Source organism: Sorex araneus, chromosome 1 (assembly GCF_027595985.1).
Source record: "Sorex araneus isolate mSorAra2 chromosome 1, mSorAra2.pri, whole genome shotgun sequence".
NCBI lineage: Eukaryota > Metazoa > Chordata > Mammalia > Eulipotyphla > Soricidae > Sorex > Sorex araneus.
Genome location: NC_073302.1, coordinates 7,540,148 through 7,557,684, shown reverse-complemented (window position 1 = coordinate 7,557,684; position 17,537 = coordinate 7,540,148). Strand labels below are relative to the sequence as shown.

General features: G+C 49.4%; 1 protein-coding gene across 2 annotated transcripts in view; it reads right to left on the bottom strand.

The window, feature by feature from the left end:
• Nucleotides 1–12,062, bottom strand: part of NR6A1 (nuclear receptor subfamily 6 group A member 1) — a 204,748-nt gene extending 192,686 nt beyond the window's left edge. For both annotated transcript variants that reach the window (XM_055122465.1, XM_055122470.1), the window contains exon 1: nt 11,793–12,062. In XM_055122465.1, the coding sequence (XP_054978440.1) occupies nt 11,793–11,892 (100 nt within the window). In that variant the 5' untranslated portion in view covers nt 11,893–12,062. The remainder of the gene's footprint in view (nt 1–11,792) is intronic.
• Between the last annotated feature and the right edge of the window lie 5,475 nt (nt 12,063–17,537).

The following is a 17,537-nucleotide window of genomic DNA, read 5'->3' as shown; positions in this document are numbered from 1 at the left end:
GAGGGGCTTTTCCAAACTTCGCAAACTGCTCGACCCAATTCATCGGTACAGCTGGAAAAGCCTTTCAGGAACTATCATCTGCAGGGAAGGGCAGCCGCACCCTGTGACGCTTAAGGATCGTCCCTCGAGTTGTTAGAAACATTCAGCCCTGTGCCACCTCGCTGGTCCCCAGATCCTTCCTTTTGTAGACTGCCCAGAGAGACTACTTTTTCTTTCCTTCTCTTCCGTGTTGGGGGGGGTGGGGCACAACCTGCAGTACACAGCTTACTCCTGGCTCTGTGCTCAGAGATCACTCTGGCAGTGCTCAAGGTACCATATGTGATGCAAGGGATCAAAAGGGGTCGGCCGTGTGCAAGGCAAATGTCTTATCCTCTGTGCTGGCTCTCCAGCGTGAGACATGCCTTTAAAACAGAGCTGGAATCAGGACTCAGATTCAGGATTCAAAGCCCAGATCCGTCAACTCGTACCAGGGCCTCCGAACTCCTCAAATGACGTGGCCAGTCTTCTCCCTCAAATTCTTTCCTAAGCACATTGCTGCCATAATCTGTTAGCCATAATCTCACATTTTTCGCACCACTTATTTGCAAAATTAAAAAAAATCCCTTTCTCAGGACCAGCGAGAGAGTACAAACTTTCAATGGGTGACATCAACCTCCTGGGGTTGGTTTTCCCTTTCATACTGCCAGCTTTTGAGCGACAAAATTTTTAAAGGTACTAGGGAGAAAACCTTCCTTAACTGTTTTCTCCAAACACAGTGAAACAAGTTTACTTGTTTACTGTCTTAGCCTGGTTTATCTAGCCACATTACAAGCAGAACCACGTTTCCATATAGAAACTATATTCTAGGTCCAGGAAAGCAACATCAGACCTTGGACTCGGCATCAACACACTTGGCTTAAATACTGGCCCAATACTCACAAGTAACTTAAAAACAGACTCCTTTGCTTTAAGTTCTGTAGACCTTTTACAACGTCAAACAAGAATTCAGACTCAAAGGGATATGATATATAGAAGAAAGATACCTAAGGAGATTATTTTTTCATTAATCTACTCATCCTACAATCATGGAACACCCATTCCTCTTTTTTTTTTCCTTTTCGTTCACAATGAGTTGTGTTCAGGACATACTCCTAGATCTGTGCTCAGGGGTCACTCCTGGAGGGACAAGGGGGACAGACAGTATGTGGTACTGGGAGCAAACCCAGGTCAGCTGTAAGGTTAGCAACGTCCCCCATTGTACTATCTCTGCAGCCTGAAAACACCAACTTCTTCTGTTTAATGCCAAGGACACAGTAAAATAAAGATGGAATCCCTGCAAAGCCCATTTTTCCTTTGCACCCCAAAGAGTCACTAAAATTGTCCCTGATTCTTAAAATTTATTTAATGCTAAGCTTATTTAAAGTAACATGAGCCGGGGTTGGAGCACTAATACAGCAGGGGCATTTGCCTTGCATGAGGCCCACCTGGATTCGATTCCCTGCACTCCATATGGCCCCCCAAAGCACCGCCACATTGAACATCACTGGGTGTCACCAAAACAAGTCAAAATAAATAATACCTCAAAATAAATAAATAGAGTAAAAAAGTGACTTGCAACGCTGAGTGGGTCTTTGTACCTAAACCATAAGGAGCTGAGTTCAAGGCCTCAGAAGCTCTCATTAATCTACTTTCACAAGTCCTACTATGGGAGAACACTCTCCTCAGCACTTTACAGACTGTCTCTAATCCTAACAACACTGCAGCGGATTTCAGAAGCACAGTATGGGGGGGGGGAGGGGAGAAGGAGCGATGATGGGACAGCCGGGAACACACTTGTGCCAACCTGGGTTCAATCTGCAGCATCCTGCTGGTCCCCCAAGTCCCTCGAAGTAGTGATCCCTGAGAGCAGAACTGGGAGTAATAAGTCAGTCAGTATTGCAGGTGTGGCCCCACACACACACCAAAGAAGAGGGGGAGGAGGACATAACACAGTGCGGAGAGTATGGAGGAAGGAGATACTAAATTCAGAAAAAATAAAAAAAACTTAGCTCTACTAAAACTTGAGGCTTAATCTGTGAGCCTCGGTTTTCACATCTATAAAACGGAAGTAATAGAATATCCTACCACATAGGGTTCTGGGGATAAAGTAAGCTTGAACATTATCAAGTAAGCGCTACATAAATATTAGCTGCTGTTATTTTAAATAACAGAAATGTTCAGAAATGTCAAGTGACAGTCACATGTGATCTAAATTCTATCACACTCCAGAATTTCTGCTCTCCCTCTCACACCATCTCACCAAAATCTTTCTTCCCTAACTGAAAACTGGCTGACGGGTCTTAAAAAACAAAGCCTTCTCAGTAGGTACCAGGGGGTCTCCCCAGGTGGTTTCTTATGCTAAATAGGTATCTTGGAAGAAGGACTGAATAGGTTTGAGAGTAAGCTTCCTGGCAGATTAGATTTCAAGAGTACAACAAGAATATGAAAAAGGAAAGAAAATCTACTTCGATTACTATGTTCAGTAATTAAGGAAACTGAAGGCAACTGATGAAGAAAGTACTTAAAGATTTCTATCTGAGACTTGAAATCAAATCTGAGCATTTGAGCTCAGTGGTAAGGAACATGCTTAATATACATGGAATAGCCAGGTTCAACCCCTGGTACCAAAATATTATGATCTGTGCAGTAAAACGAAAAAGGAAAGACTTGTATTTCTTTCGACTTTGCTTGCAACCCGCAGAGAACTCCACGAAGTAATTAGAGCTCACAGAAAAGAAACCGGAATAACTCACTGCTCTTTCATCACAAACTTCATCTTCAATTCCAATCCAGTAACTTCTACTGTTATTCACATTGTTATGTGACATTTCTTCTGTCATCAAGCTTAGTTCAGAGTGACTTCTACCCAGTAAGTACCCTAAGAAGTAAATCCCTTTCTCTTTAACAACTCCTAATTGACTTACACTAAAATGTTACTTACACTAGGTGAGGGTATTCTTAGAACAGAAGAGGAGATACTTTACCATAGAGATTTTATTACCACTTTCCTTAGTGAAAAGTAGGCTAAAGGGCAGGCCAAACTGCAAGATGACATTGACGGAATCACAGCTTTTGTAGATAAGGAAAAAGCCCTTATAACTAGTGTATTGATAGCAAACAGGAGCAATTCTCTCTTTCGGGTTTTTTTTTTGTTTTTGGACCACACCCAGCAGTGCTCAGGGCTTACTCCTGATGGGGCCCAGGGAACCATATGGGGTGCTTAGGGACTGAACCCAGGTCAGCCACGTGCAAGGAAAGCACCCTACCCACTATACTATCATTACTGCCCCCAAACTTTTTTGGCAGAAAGTTTTTCAAAACTAGGATCTGGGGGCGGAGGGGGGAGGGGGAAAAGCTGATGTTTTATTTTAAATATATATATATATATATATACATATATATATATATATGCTATTAGTTCAGCTGGGACATAATTGCAGAAGCACTTTTCCTTGAAACAACTATTTGGGCCAAAGAGCACTCAACAGGCTGAGTTGCAAGCTTTACATGCAGACCGCCCAGGTCTCACTCCCTGCACCACATGATCCCCCCAAAGCACTATGGGGGGGGGAAGGGTGTGTGATTCCTGTGTGGTCCACAACCCACCAACCAACCATTCTACTTTGATATGCAGCAGAAATTCTGTGTAGATCTGCCATTTCCTGGCAAAAAAAAGAAAACTCATGTACTCAAAAGCCCATCGAAGTAACCACTTTTACTACATCAATGACATTGTTTTTGTTGTAGTTTTCTTGTTTTTAGTGCCAGGGAACACGTCCCAGGCCTCATGCCTGTGAAGCACGTGCTCCTGCCCTGTTCGAGTTCATCCCTGGCCACCAAGGGAAATCATCCTTTCCTTCTTTCCCCTCTATTATTACTGATGTTGTTAAAACAACCTCTCTCTCTCTCTCCCCCCTCCCCCTCTCTCCCCCCTCCCCTTCTCCTCTCTCATTCCCTTCCTCCCTCCCTCTCTCTCTCCCTCTCCCCTTCTCTTTCCCCCTCTCTCTCTTCCTCCCCCCCCCAGCAGTGGTGCTGACCAGGGCTGGAACACCTGCTTACTTGTGGTGCCTGCACCAATCTGTGGAACTTGCACACTCACTAACCCAGGGTGCATCAAACACATGCTTAAGTGGTCTGGGGTCTTGTGAGTGTGTGTCTTTAAGTGCATGAGGCCTGTCATTGCATTCAGCTAACCACGGTTTGATCCCCACATGTACCCCACATGTCAGGAGTGACTCCGAAGCAGAGTCAGGAGTAGACGCTAAGCACCACTGGGTATGGCGCCAAAACCAAGTAAATTGCACAAGGACGCTGGGAGATGGCTCTGTGTGTGGTTAAGGCACCTGCAAAATCAGGTGCTTTCCATGCCCGAGCAAGATCCTGAAAACAAACGTTGCTGTTTAAGCGTAACAGCTCTGCTAACTGCGACCCCCCAGCACTTCCAGCTGCAGGTACAACACCCCCTCCCAGGAAGTGAGCATAACTAAGGGGTGTAATTCCCAGTGGTAACATGCGGAAACCCCCGCATCTAGAAGAGTGCTGCCCGCTGCGCCACAGGCTAGTGTGCAAGCACCTCAACCTGGTGTGCAAACACAACTAACAATGTGCTCAACCCCCAGAGCTACAACATCAATGAAAGAGAGGGGGAAGCAAGGTATAAATAAAAACAAACGCAGGGAGGTAAAGAATGCATGTTCATGCCCCCCCACACACACACAGAAATGACCTCAGGCATTTCCAGAAAGGGTCTCAGGGACCCCCATAGACTGTTGGTCTAGATACTAAAGTAACGTTCTTAAGGAAAAAGCCAGGATATAATACATCTGAAACATTTCAGTAACGTCAACAAATGGTAAGATAACGGAGAACAATGCAATTCAACAGATTACTTCATTAATCACATAAATTTCAAAAGGTAAGAGGTGAGAAAGGATAAAAAGTGTATAGGTCTTCGAAGTGTCATTCTTTTTTCTTTTGTTCAAGAAGAACTAAAGTCAAAGAGACACTACCTTGGGCAGGGTAGGTCGCCTGCCATGCACGCTGCCAAGATGGTTCAATTTCTGGTACCCCACGTAGTCCCAAAGGCCCAAGAATCACCAAGTGTGTGTGTGGCCCAAAGGTAACAACAAAAGTCACAGCAAGTTTTAAAAAACTGATTTAATCAATTATGTCCCTTTTAAATCAGTATTTTGGAAAGCAGTAAAAAGATAAAACCAAAATTTTGATCCTGTAACAATAAACAAAATCCATGGGGTTGGAGCCATAGCACGGCGGGTAGGGCGTCTGCCTTGTACGAGGGTTCGATTCCCAGCATCTCATATGGTCCCCTGAGCACCGCCAGGAGTAATTCCTGAGTGCAAAGCCAGGAGTAACCCCTGTGCATCGCCAGGTGTGACCCAAAAAGCAAAAAAGATAAAATAAAATAATAAAATAAACAAAATCCATAGACCTCCGATGCTCTTTTCCAATCTAAATTTCAAGATGCTATAAAACAGAAGGGGATACCAAAAATTATAAGACTACTTCTTCCATATGAAGAATTTAGGGAGCATTTCTCTTTTAATAATATATATACATATATATATGTATATATTGGTTTTGGGGTCACACCCAGCGATGCACAGGGGTTACTCCAGGCTCTGCACTCAGCAATTAACTCCTGGCAGTGCTCAGGGGACCATATGGGATGCTGGGAATCGAACCCGGGTCGGCCACGTGCAAGGCAAATGCCCTACCTGCTGTGCTATCGCTCCAGCCCCGAGTATATTTTAAACTATAAACTGTCTCCAACGCAAACAACTGTTTAGGCAAATCATGTTAGATATCCTTGCTAATACCACCCCTAAAGTTCTAGTATGCTATAGCTTATTAAGCAATTCTCTCATCACTATTACTAAATCTGCTTTTATAATCCTGCATTTCCTTTGACAATACAGCAAGGTCACTATTTTGGTTCAAACCACCCACAGAGTCTATCTTCAAATCAAATGCCCGGATTTGTTTCCCAAATACGTTACACGCTGCTGCCTGGGGAACTGGTTCTGGAAACGTTACACCTGCCAGCTGACTTACCCACAGTGCCAGCGGACCTGACACCCACTGAAAGGCAGAGCCCGGCCACAGAAAAAGAAAAATATGCTACTACTGCCATCTGTGGTTTATGCTTGAATAGCTTCTCTGGCGTAAACAAATTGCAGGGTACGCGGTTTGCAATTAGATCAAAACTCCACAGCATTTGAAGACACTTTGAATTGCAGTTTGTAGGACCTAAGATTTTGTGATTCTTTGTTCGAACTTAACATATAATGTTGATGGTGAAACTACACGCTACATGGAACAAAAATTTTCCTTGCATAAAAGTTAACACCTTCCCCCCCCCCAACACACACCCTTAAAGGAAATAAAAACATCTGAATGCCTGCATAAAAGTTAACATCTTTCCCCCACCCAACACACACCCTTAAAGGAAATAAAAACATCTGAATGCCTCCTCTGAATGTATGGTTAAAATAATCTCATCTGAAATTTTGAAGCTGTGAATAACAAAACAATTCAAAAATGTTAAAGGAAGAAAAGAACTTTTCAGGAATTTTCTACTTACATGTGAGTTTGGTCAGTTCACTTCCTTTAAGATAAATTTTGAGGTTCTCATAATGACTCACATAATTAAAAATTAATTCCCTCCTTTTAAAGTACAAAACTTTCAAAATGCAAATGAAGCTCCTAAGTAGGCAGTTTCCAAACTTATTTTCCTTGTTTGCTTTCTCAAATGACAACCACTGTAGCTTAGGGATCAAAAGATTTGGTGCAGTTGGGGGTGGGGAAAAAAGCAATTCAGCTCCCCAGCAGTCAGTAGAGGAAATTCTTATCTGCTCCTCCAACTAAATCACTGTTAATTAGAATTACCAAGTTACATACTAAAATCTTATTTAAATAATTGAAACAAATAAAAAAAAATCTGTTTTCCTGAGGTGTTCTCCACAGGATGCAAGTTTAATAGCAGTAAGAAAGAAAAAATTAAGTTGGAAATATTTTATTCTTTCCACTTTTATTTTTTTCATTTTATCCTTTCATGCTCTACTCAACAGTTATTTCTAAACCCCACTAAAAGGCAAGCTAAACACCCCAGCAGTTTTCTGCTAATTTCCCATTATTTGTGGTCTAACAGCCTTATCTTATTTGTTAAGACAAGTCATGCTGGAAAACAGGCAATAAACAGAAAATAGGGCTTGGGTCTAGGAATTCTGCCTATCAAAGTTAGGTCAGAGTTATTTTTTTCAATTTAAGATTGAATTCAGATGAACCTGAAGCCTTTCGTGCAGGAACTTAACACTGGCATTCTCCCTCCCCCAAAGGAATTACTTGCACAGTATTCTTTGGCAACTTTTAATAATTCTAGCATTTCTAAACTGTAGTTACCAATTCAAGACCCTTATTACCTGAGCTAGGAAAAAAGTTAACCTTAACATACAAAAGTCTAAAAGAACAGATTTACTTCAACAACTTGGTTCTGTAATACTTTGAATTACCAAGAATTGGGTATATTAAATTACAACTTGTATGGGCATATTCAATAGCTACCTTCTGTTCAAAACTGTGTCAAGGACACTTTGATTCTTTACAGAAATGCAAACTTTGTCGAGTCAGAACTTAGAAATTTTTTTCTGACTCAACTTTTGTCCCTCAGAACACAATTCATTAACACAAAACAACTTATTCAACACAAACCAACAAATGTCCACCTAATTATAAAAATAAAGTGATGTCTTAACACAGAATGAAACTACTCAGCCACAGATCCCAAACTTGTTAACATTATTAGCAACTTAAAGCCAACTTTAGAGCAAATGCTCTGCCAGTATCACAGCATCAGTTGGCAATTCTATCTTCCAAACTCCATTCAAGTAAAATTAGATATTTTACCCCAAAGCTTATTTTCTGGTTTTGTCTTTCTAATCCCAAAAGGAAACTGAGAATAAAGTAATGAGTGACATTTGAAAGTACGTGATCTGAGCATATCTTAAGCTGTTGCCTTAAAATATGAAGCATTTTTTCCATTAGCTTCTCCCTTCCCATCTAATTCACTTTTCACAAACGTGTGCTCTGGAGCACACACACATGCAAAAATGCACCTCTCTGTGCTAGAGAATTCAGAATTATTTAATATTAGAAAGCATATCAATAGTCATCTTTTGATTAATGGACCACTGATGTTCAGAAAATACTCAGTGAATGAAAATCTGAGTTGAAAATGTGGTTATATACTCAGGCTGCTCAAATCACCACTGAATCTGCTCATTGTTGGCTTCCAGTGTTTTTTTGGAGTCAGTCACAGAACCTACTTAAAAAACCTGGGAGTTGTTTGTACTAAAGAATACTTTTATAATATGCTTTTTTAAAAATAGAAACAGAAAATTCTGAGTCACAGAATTAACCTTTTAAAGTCAGAACCGAGAAAGTTAAATTGCCATGAAAAATACTTGCTAATGTATTTTCTGGGACAAACCCTTGAATGGAATGGTCAGTGCAAACTAAAAAGGCATCATGTTGTAAGGTTAACTTTGCCCTATTGCCTCCAAAGTGTAATTTCACTCTAAATACTATAAGATATGCTTTTAACTATTGCTTAGAGCTTGTAACCTTACGTTACTTAAAAATTTAAGTCAATTCCTCTTTGTCTTAAGTAAAATGACTAAATGCCATATTCAGCACATATGTCCTCAAATCTTTTGTTTTCCTTTAAAACCCCAAAGTGTAGCAAACCACTATTTTGACCAAATGAGCTTATGTTTGTTATGAAAATCTACAAGTAACAACTGAAAATACCTAGCACAGTAAGCAAAGAATTCCTGGAAGGATGATGGTGCATCAAAAGACTAGCAACCCTATTCCAGTAGAATAATAAAAAACCATTTAAAGGACTGTAAATTCAGATCAATGGCAGTTCCAGAAGGAAAACGTTTCTAAAATTCCCCCCTCAGTTTATTTCTTCATGACACAAATCAAAAGACCTCCTATCTAGAGAGCGTTTCTATTGCACTTATTTCATACAAAATAGCAATCAGTTGTTAGGGTAAAAAGTGAAGAGAATTCATTTTCCCTGCTTAGAACTCAAACAATTTTATTCACTTTTGAAAAAAAAATTAATTAGGAAGTGTATAAGAAGTATACTACTTCAAAGATTTTTTTTAATTTTGGCATGTTTTCTGCGATCAATTACAGAGATATGAATATAAAGCAGTACATGAATATAAAACAGTACACAATGCTTGCTTTGCACTAAAAAATTAAGCATTTCACAACAATCTCACAACAGTCTCATCTTTTCCTTTCCCTTTTATACCCATCAAACTGTCAAAAATCCCAGTGTTTTTTTAAACCAAAAAAACTGGGAGCACTAAATTGGAATCATGTAAAATAAGAGAGCCATGTAAGCATCAGTGGCTTGCTCAATAACATTCTTTTAAATGGTTCTGATCAATTGAGGAAATGAGACTATAACTGGGAAATTTGATTAAGAGTTAAAATTACCAATGAGTTCCTTAAAATGTACTAATGAATAATTAATCCCAAATGCAGTTCTCAGACTTCCTTAGAACATTATTCTCAAGTGAAACTGGAAATCCTAGAGTAAAACCCATCATCTGCTGCGTTATGCTGTGTTATGCACAGGTGGGTACAGGAAGTATTCACACACAGAAAGGCACTATGAAAACACACATTAATCCGAGTTGTAAGATAGATCTACTGTTGGCTTGGGGGGAAGGAAAGAAAAAAAAAGGCATGATGAATTTTAGATCAGAATTGACAGCATTCACACGTTAATACCAAACCTCCACTTAACAAGCTTAAAAAGTCAAAAGCTTACTAAAGAAATCCTTTGTTCCCGTGCTACTGTCTCCTACCCTAACTGGATTCTAGCCTCCTCCTTTGTGACACGGAATTTTATTGATCTCAAACATGTTCACATTCAGAAATTAGTCTCCAAAGACATCCCCTGAGACTGCCAACCACCTAGACACCGCATATCACCGACATCTTTTTAAAAAAAAAATAAAATAAAATTAAGATCCATTTCAAAGGACAAGCACAGCTATCTGCTCGGTAACATCCAGTGAAGTTAACCAGGCTCTCAACAAGACTTCTCCCTTAACTGGTTTGGAAAAAAAAAAAAAACCAACACCCACACCAGTTCAATCCTCAACAAAGGTCCGATCGGTTAATAAACGAAGAAACTCGCAGATGCACCCCCTGCGTGCCCCCTCCGGCCGCTCCCGGCTCCCGCGGCAGCCCCGCACCTCCGTGGCCCTATCTCCAGGTTTCCTCCCTCACACCTGCCAGGTCACTGTCCCGATAGGGAAACTTCTCGCTGAAGCAATTAATTTTTAGTGCCTCCTAACTGTGCCGGGTGTCTGCATTCAGTTTGAAATCTGGTACTTGTTAGGAACTGCTCGGTCCTGCATCTTTCAGAGAATTGCGCGTTTATGGCGCGGAGAGGGGAGGGGGCGCGCGGCTCCCCCGAGCCCGTCCTTTATTCGGAAATGAGGAGACGTGAAAGGTGGAAGGCAGGGCAAATAAATAAATAAATCGGGTTTGCCGCCGGAGCGTTTGCCGGCCGGGACGAGCACCCTTTGTAATGCAGGCCTCCCGGGGCTATCGCCTGCACTAATTGCTCCAGGGCGCTTTCCAAGTTCAAAAGTTCACCTTTTACGACCTCACAAAAGCTCCTTACACGTTACCAATAAAAACATTCCGCGGCAAACACCGAGGGGGGAAAATATCAAACAGATACAAATAAAACACCCCGCGGGGAGAAGGAGCGCGGGGGGGGGGGGGGTAGGAGGGCGAGGCGGGTCCCCCCCCACCGCCACCACCACCACCGGCGAGCGAGGCCGGGAACCTGGGGACCCCGGGGCGGCCGCGAGGGCAGGGCCGGGCCGGGGCGGTGGGAAGGGCCGGGCCAGGTGAGGAATTCCCGGGGCGCCGACCCCGCGCTGGCCCAGGGGGCAGCGGGGGGCGAGGTGGGGCCGGGGCGGGCGCGGGCGCCAGAGGCAGGTGTCCCCAAAAGACCCGGCCGGCCGGAGCGCGCGGAGCCCGCGGAGCGGGGCCGCCGGGCTGCAGCCGAGGGCCACGGGGTGTCGGAGGTCCCGGCCAAAGTGCCCAGCCGGGGACCCCGGGCCCGGGGCTGCGGAGGGAGGGGGGGGTCGGGGTGTGGCGTCAGGTCGGCAGGGACAGAAGGGACCCGCGTGGGGCAGCGCGCAGGGGGCGGGGGGAGGGGACGGGAGTGCCCGGAGCCGAAAACCTTTGGGGGGGCGGGGAGGAGACCCCGCGGAGGGGACCCCGGGGGTGGGGGTGGGGGCGCTAGGCAGCGGGACTCCCCGCGCCCGGGACCAGAACCGAGGCGGGGGTCCCGCGCGAGGGGACCCGGGGGGCAGGGACGGCCCGCGCGGAGAAGACCGGGGGAGGGGAGAGGGGTCCGAGCGGAGGGACCGGGGGAGGGGAGAGGGGTCCGAGCGGAGGGGACCCGCGGGGGGGGAGGGGACGCCGGGGACGGGGGGAGGGGAGGCCCGGGCGCGGGGGGAGGGGGAAACGAAGGTCGGTCGGGGCCGGGGACCCGGGCCGCAGGGGGAGGGTCCGCGCCGAGGGGGACCCGGGCGCGGAGGGCGCGAGGGGCGGCGCGGGGTCGGGGCGAAGGTCCGCGCCGGGGGAGCCCGGCCGTGCGGGCGCGCGGAGGGTCGCGGGAGGGCCCCGGGCGCCGCACGCCCCTCACCCACCGTTGCGCGGCGGCGGGGGGAGCGCGGCGGGGGGCTCCAGGAACCCCGCCGAGCCCCCGCCGCCTCCCCCTCCGCTGGGCGGCCGCTCGTCCCGCTCCATGCGGCGGCGCTCAGGGCCCGCGCTGGGCTCGCCGCTCCGCCATGAGCGGCGTCCTCGCCGTCGTCGTCGTCGCCCGCCGGGGGGAGGGGGCTGTCAGGGGCCGGCGGGCTCCCGGCCGCCGCGCTCTCTGGGCCCCGAGCCGCCGGCTCCGCGCCCCTGCGCGCCGCGCCCCCTCAGCACTGGCCAGCTCCCTCCCCCGACGTCACGCGGCGGCGCGGCGCACGGCCGCGCGGGGCACGCCGGGAGATGCAGTCCGCGCGGGGGGCGCGCCCGGGGGCCGCCGCGGGCCGCTCGGGGGCGCGGGGCCGGGGCGCGCGCGCCGGCGGCGGGGCGCGGCGGGGGCGGCGGCGCGCGGGGGCGCGGCGGCGGGCCCGGCCCGTGCGGGGCGGCGGGGGCGGGCGCCGCCCTCGAGGGCGGGCCGCGGGGGGCGGCGGGGCGAGCACGTGCGGCCAAGCCCGGCCCTGGGGGCGGGCCCGCGGGGCGGCGCTCCGGGCACTCCCCGGGGCCGGCCGCCGCGGCGCGGCCGCAAATTGGACCCGAGATTAAAGGACCGGAGTTCCCCGCGAGGTGACTGCGTTCGTATGCAAATGGAATCTATAAAACTCCGCTTTCCGGGCTATTCTTTAAAGGCCTTTTACCTCCGGGTGGGCGGGAAAGACCACGGAGTCCCTTCCTTCTCTTTCATTTCGGCCCTGCCCGAAGAATGGGCCGGCGCTCGGCGCTCGGCCCCTGACGACGCTCGCTCTGCCTTTCACAGGAAATTGGCTCGGGCCCGGGACGCCCGCCGGGGGCCGGGGCTCTTCCCGAGCCACGGTCGGCGTCTCTGCTCCGCAGCTCGCCTTTCTGGAAATTCGGGTGGGAACAGCAGCGGGAGCCGATCGGAAGGGCCCAGCGCCCCCTCCCCCAACTTCCCACTCCCGCTCTCCCCGTCTACCCCGCCTCAGTTTACCCGGAGCCAAAGCCACGCTCTTTGCGAGGTCTCTGCTGCTCCCGACTGCGGCCACCAGGTGGCGCGCGGCCACCGGTCTCTGGGGTGGCCGCAGCGTCGGTCCCCGGCGACCCTCTGAGGATCGGGACCATCGCGGCTCCTTCCCGGGGTCTCAGCCCTACCTGGCTGCCCAGGGACAAAGAGTAAGAACACACGGGTGCTTTGCCGGCCGTTTCTCTGGCGACGGGGCCGCCGCCGCCCCCTCTGGTTACCCATTCCCCGCCTCACTAGCCCGCTAGCTGGTCCGTGTTGTTCCTTGCTTAATTTTTTTTCAAGCCCTCATCCTGGCATTCGCATCCCTGTGTGAGCTGACCCCCGGCCACATCGCTCATCACACTCCCTGCCTCACCTGCCACGCCCAAACGTTGCAACGCTTCCCTGCACTTGCAGGATAGTTCCTCTGCAAAAATGTATTCTTGCCAATATTGGCTTAACCCTTTCCTGCATCCTTCACCAGGGCGGCCCCTGTTGGAAGGCTGCTTGGAGGGAAGGTTGCTTTCACACTGTGTTGGTTAAGCCACACAGGGCTCTGGGAGGTGACTGCAGTACTGTCATCAGCAGTGATGAGAGTCTGAACCCCGGAGTCCTGGCTTCGCACAGCCCATGCCCTGTTCCTCAATCACTATCCTATTCAGTATCTTCCCAGGGACTTGCTCTGTCCCAGGGTCTCCATCCCCTGGGTGTTCACTCATTCCCTTTCCCCAGCTCACAGAGCAGAGAGAGTTAATTTGGGTGAAGGGAGGAGAGAGCAGACCTGGGTCCCTGTGCTCTGGGTTCCAAACTCTGTCTAGTGACCTTCCTAAGGCTCAGATTCCCCATTCTTTTTCTTTTTCTTTTTGGGTCACACCCGGCAACGCACAGGGGTTACTCCTGGCTCTGCACTCAGGAATTACCCCTGGCCATGCTCAGGGGACCATATGGGACGCTGGGATTCGAACCCGGGTCGGCCGTGTGCAAGGCAAACACCCTACCCGCTGTGCTATTGCTCCAGCCCCAGATTCCCCATTCTTCATTGGACTTTCTCTGCCCTGGAAACCCAGCCGGGCTAAGAGGCCCCACTAACAGAGCGGTAATACAACAGGGAAGGCGCTTGCCTTGCACATGGCCAACCTGGGTTCGATCCTCTGCACCTCATAGTGTCCCCCATGCACTTCCAGGAGTAAGCCCTGAGCTTGGCCAGATGTGACTCAAAAACCATGAAAAGGAAAAAGAGAGGGAGAGGCCCCACTGAAACCTCCTGAGGGCCTGGGGGTTTCTGTGAATGAAGAGTCCCGTGAGAGCTATAGTACAGTGGATAGAGCATTTGCGTTGCACGCAGCCAACCTGGATTCAATCTTCAATATCAGAGTCCCTAAGCATTGCCAGGAGTAATTCCTGAGTGCAGAGTCAGGAGTAACCCCGGAGTACTGCCAGCTGTGGCCCAAAAAACAAACAAACTGGGAAAAAAAAGTCTCAGTTGACCCTCAAGATGGACAGAAACCCTGTCTCACACCAGCCGTGGATTCCAAATCCTCCACGGGTCTTGATCTTCTCACTCTCATGCTAAGCCCAGCCTCGGAGCCCACAGCCTGAATGCACTGCCAAGGATGTGTTAAGACACACCTCACTTTCATATTAATAGCAGTCTTTAAAGCATGTTGGCCCCATGCCTGACCCTCAACGCCTGGTTTTCTGGAAGGAATGACAGTTGCTCCCTCATAGGACTGTTATAAGCACTGTATAAAGTGATGCCTGCAACGTAATTGTTTCAGATGTGAGGGGGGTGGGGCCTATTTCCATTATTCTCTAAATCACTATCACTGTCATCCTGTTGTTCATTGATTTGCTCGAGCAGGGGCCAGGAACGTCTCCATTCGTCCTAGCCCTGAGAATTTAGCAGCCTCTCTTTACTTGTCCTTCCCAACGGTGCCGCATTGGAGGCTCTTTCAGGGTCAGGGGAATGAGACCCATCGTTCTTACTGTTTTGGGCATATTGAATATGCCACGGGGAGCTTGCCAGCCTCTGCCTTGTGGGCAGGATACTCTCAGTAGCTTGCCGGGTTCTCCGAGAGGGAGGATTAGACAATAAGGGGTATTCTCTAAACAGTGCTCATAAACCCATTTCTTCTCATCTGAAACTATCTTGGTAAGAGTCAGCACAAAAGTAAGAGAAGCGAGGGGCTGGAGAGAGTACAGCAAATAGGGCATTTGCCTTGAACACAACCAACCCAGGTTTAATCCTGATCACGCCATATGGCTTCCCGAACAGTGCCAGGAATGATCTCTGAACACAGCCAGGAGTGACTCCTAAGCACTCTGGGTGTGATCCAAAAACAAAAGAAGAGAAGTTGCTCTCTATTGAGACTGAGCCAGAAGCATATTGGGTCCTGGGACAACTTCTAGGGGGCTTTTGCCTACCTTGTCCCCCTCTAATTCTGAGAAGTCTGTACCTTCTCCCAATTTGCAAATGAGTAAACAGACTGGGCAGGACAGGAAAGAGAGACTTTCACAGGAGAGCTGAAAAAGGAAAGGAGGGAGAAGGTCTCTGCAGGGGAGCCGGGGAGGAACCAGGCAGGCCAAACCCCGTTACAAGGGCTGTGCCCTAGGCTGGGGGAGACAGACGTTAGCCAAACCAGCCCCCCAGACCTGCCACTGCAGGCAGAGGCCGACGCTACACCCAAGAACGCATATACGAGTCCCTGGCTCCAGACTCATTTCCTGTGGTGATGCGCAGGGGAGGCTTCCTGGGATGAGGAGCGTCGGAACGAAATGGGAAGACCGGGTAAGAGTGAAGCAGTGGGGGCTGGAGCAATAGCACAGCGGCTAGGGCGTTTGCCTTGCACGCAACCGACCCGGGTTTGATTCCCAGCATCTCATATGGTTCCCCAAGCACCGCCAGGAGTAACCCCTGTGCATCGCCGAGTGTGACCCAAAAAGGAAAAAAAAAAAACGAGTGAATCAGTCACTCAGGCCGTTCGGTGAGAGGAATGACATGTGCAAAGGCTCCGGGCAGGACAGACCTTGGAACCCACATGGCCACTGTGGTTTAGCACGGAGGGAGCATCGCAGGGACCATTGCTCTGAACTGGAGTAGCCAGCAGGGGGCAGTGTTTTCTGGTAACAACAGCCTTGAGAGGCTACTGCTGCCAGGAGATAAATGTGGGAAATGGACAGGGACACACACACACACACACACACACACACACACACACACGCACGCACGCACACACATACACACACCCCTCCTCCAGTTCTGTATATCTTAAGAACGTTTTGTCTATTTGACTCGATAGAACACACTTGACCAATTCACGGAATGCAAAACAGGTTTCCATGAAAGCCCTCCCCGCCCTCCCAACTTCCTGTGTCCCCTCACAGTCTACCCACGAGAATCCGGCCACCACATTCCCACTTTACACGCCTGTGGTCCTGGACTTCATGCATCCCCTGGGAGGAGCACTGCTTCAGCACAAAACTAATTTTATTAAACACCTATTGCACATCATTCCTGAATTCATCTGGGAGATCGGGGGCCGTGAACTCCACCAGTTCCCAAGCCTTAAAGCCCTGGAAACCTCATTCCAAGAGATTGCTGGTTCTCACCCCTGGAGTTTGAGAATTTGGATGCAGACAGCAGATCCAGCCCCTGGGGTAATGTGAGATTAGTCTCGGGAACCACCCTGCTCATGGGGAGGGAGAGTCACAGAATGTGCCTGCGAAATGAGGTGCCCTAATCCTCTCCCACGAGGAGGAAAGGCACATGCCACACAAAGAAACACACCAACCAGGGGGCTGGAGCGATAGCACAGAGGGTAGGGTGTTTGCCTTGCACGTGGCCAACCCGGGTTCGATTCCCAGCATTCCATGAGCACCACCAGGAGTAATTCCTGAGTGCAGAGCCAGGAGTAAACCCTGAGCATCGCCAGGTGTGACCCAAAAAGCAAAAAGAGAAAAAAAACCCCACACCAACCAGAAAGAGACCCCAGAAGACAATGAGACTGAGTGCCTAAGAGGGGTGTGCTTGGGCAGCGGGAGGGGAGGGGAGGCTGCGACACGCGACACAAAGAGGAATCTGGCGGCTTCCTGAATTGGAAAAGAGTGGAGAGGGAAGAAGAAAGGGTCTGCACTCTTATCTTGTGCCCAAATGAGAGGAGAAAGGTCGGGCCATGGGTTACAATCAAAAGGTGACGGAGTAGAAAGCAGGAAAGGCCAGGCCTGGGAAAGGGGGCACCATCGGGTTCCCCCAGCTTGGGATCCATCACGGTCGTTCCCAAGACCCCAACAGGCATTCCTGCAAACCCTGGCGGCAGCCTGAGAAGGGCACCCCAGAGGGCTCCTCAGTTTTTGTTGGCTCGGTGGTAACCCGCGCTGAGCGGGGAGGAGGGGCGCCCCTGGAGTTGGGTGGGAGGGATGATGGGGAGAAGATGAGGGGGCCGCTGCGCCTGCGAGCTGGCCGCGTTGGCACGCACTCCTCCCGCCACCATCCCCCGGCGGTGCTCAGGGCTTACTCCGGGCCCTGCGCTCAGGGATCACTCCTGGCGGGGCTCGGGGACCAGTACGCGGTGCCGGGGATCCGATGTAATTTGGGGCGCGGGCAAGGCAAGCACTCCCGAGGACTTCCCGGTTTTCCGGGAGAGGAAACTGAGGCTCAGAGCGGTTAGGAGCTCAGGCCGGCACC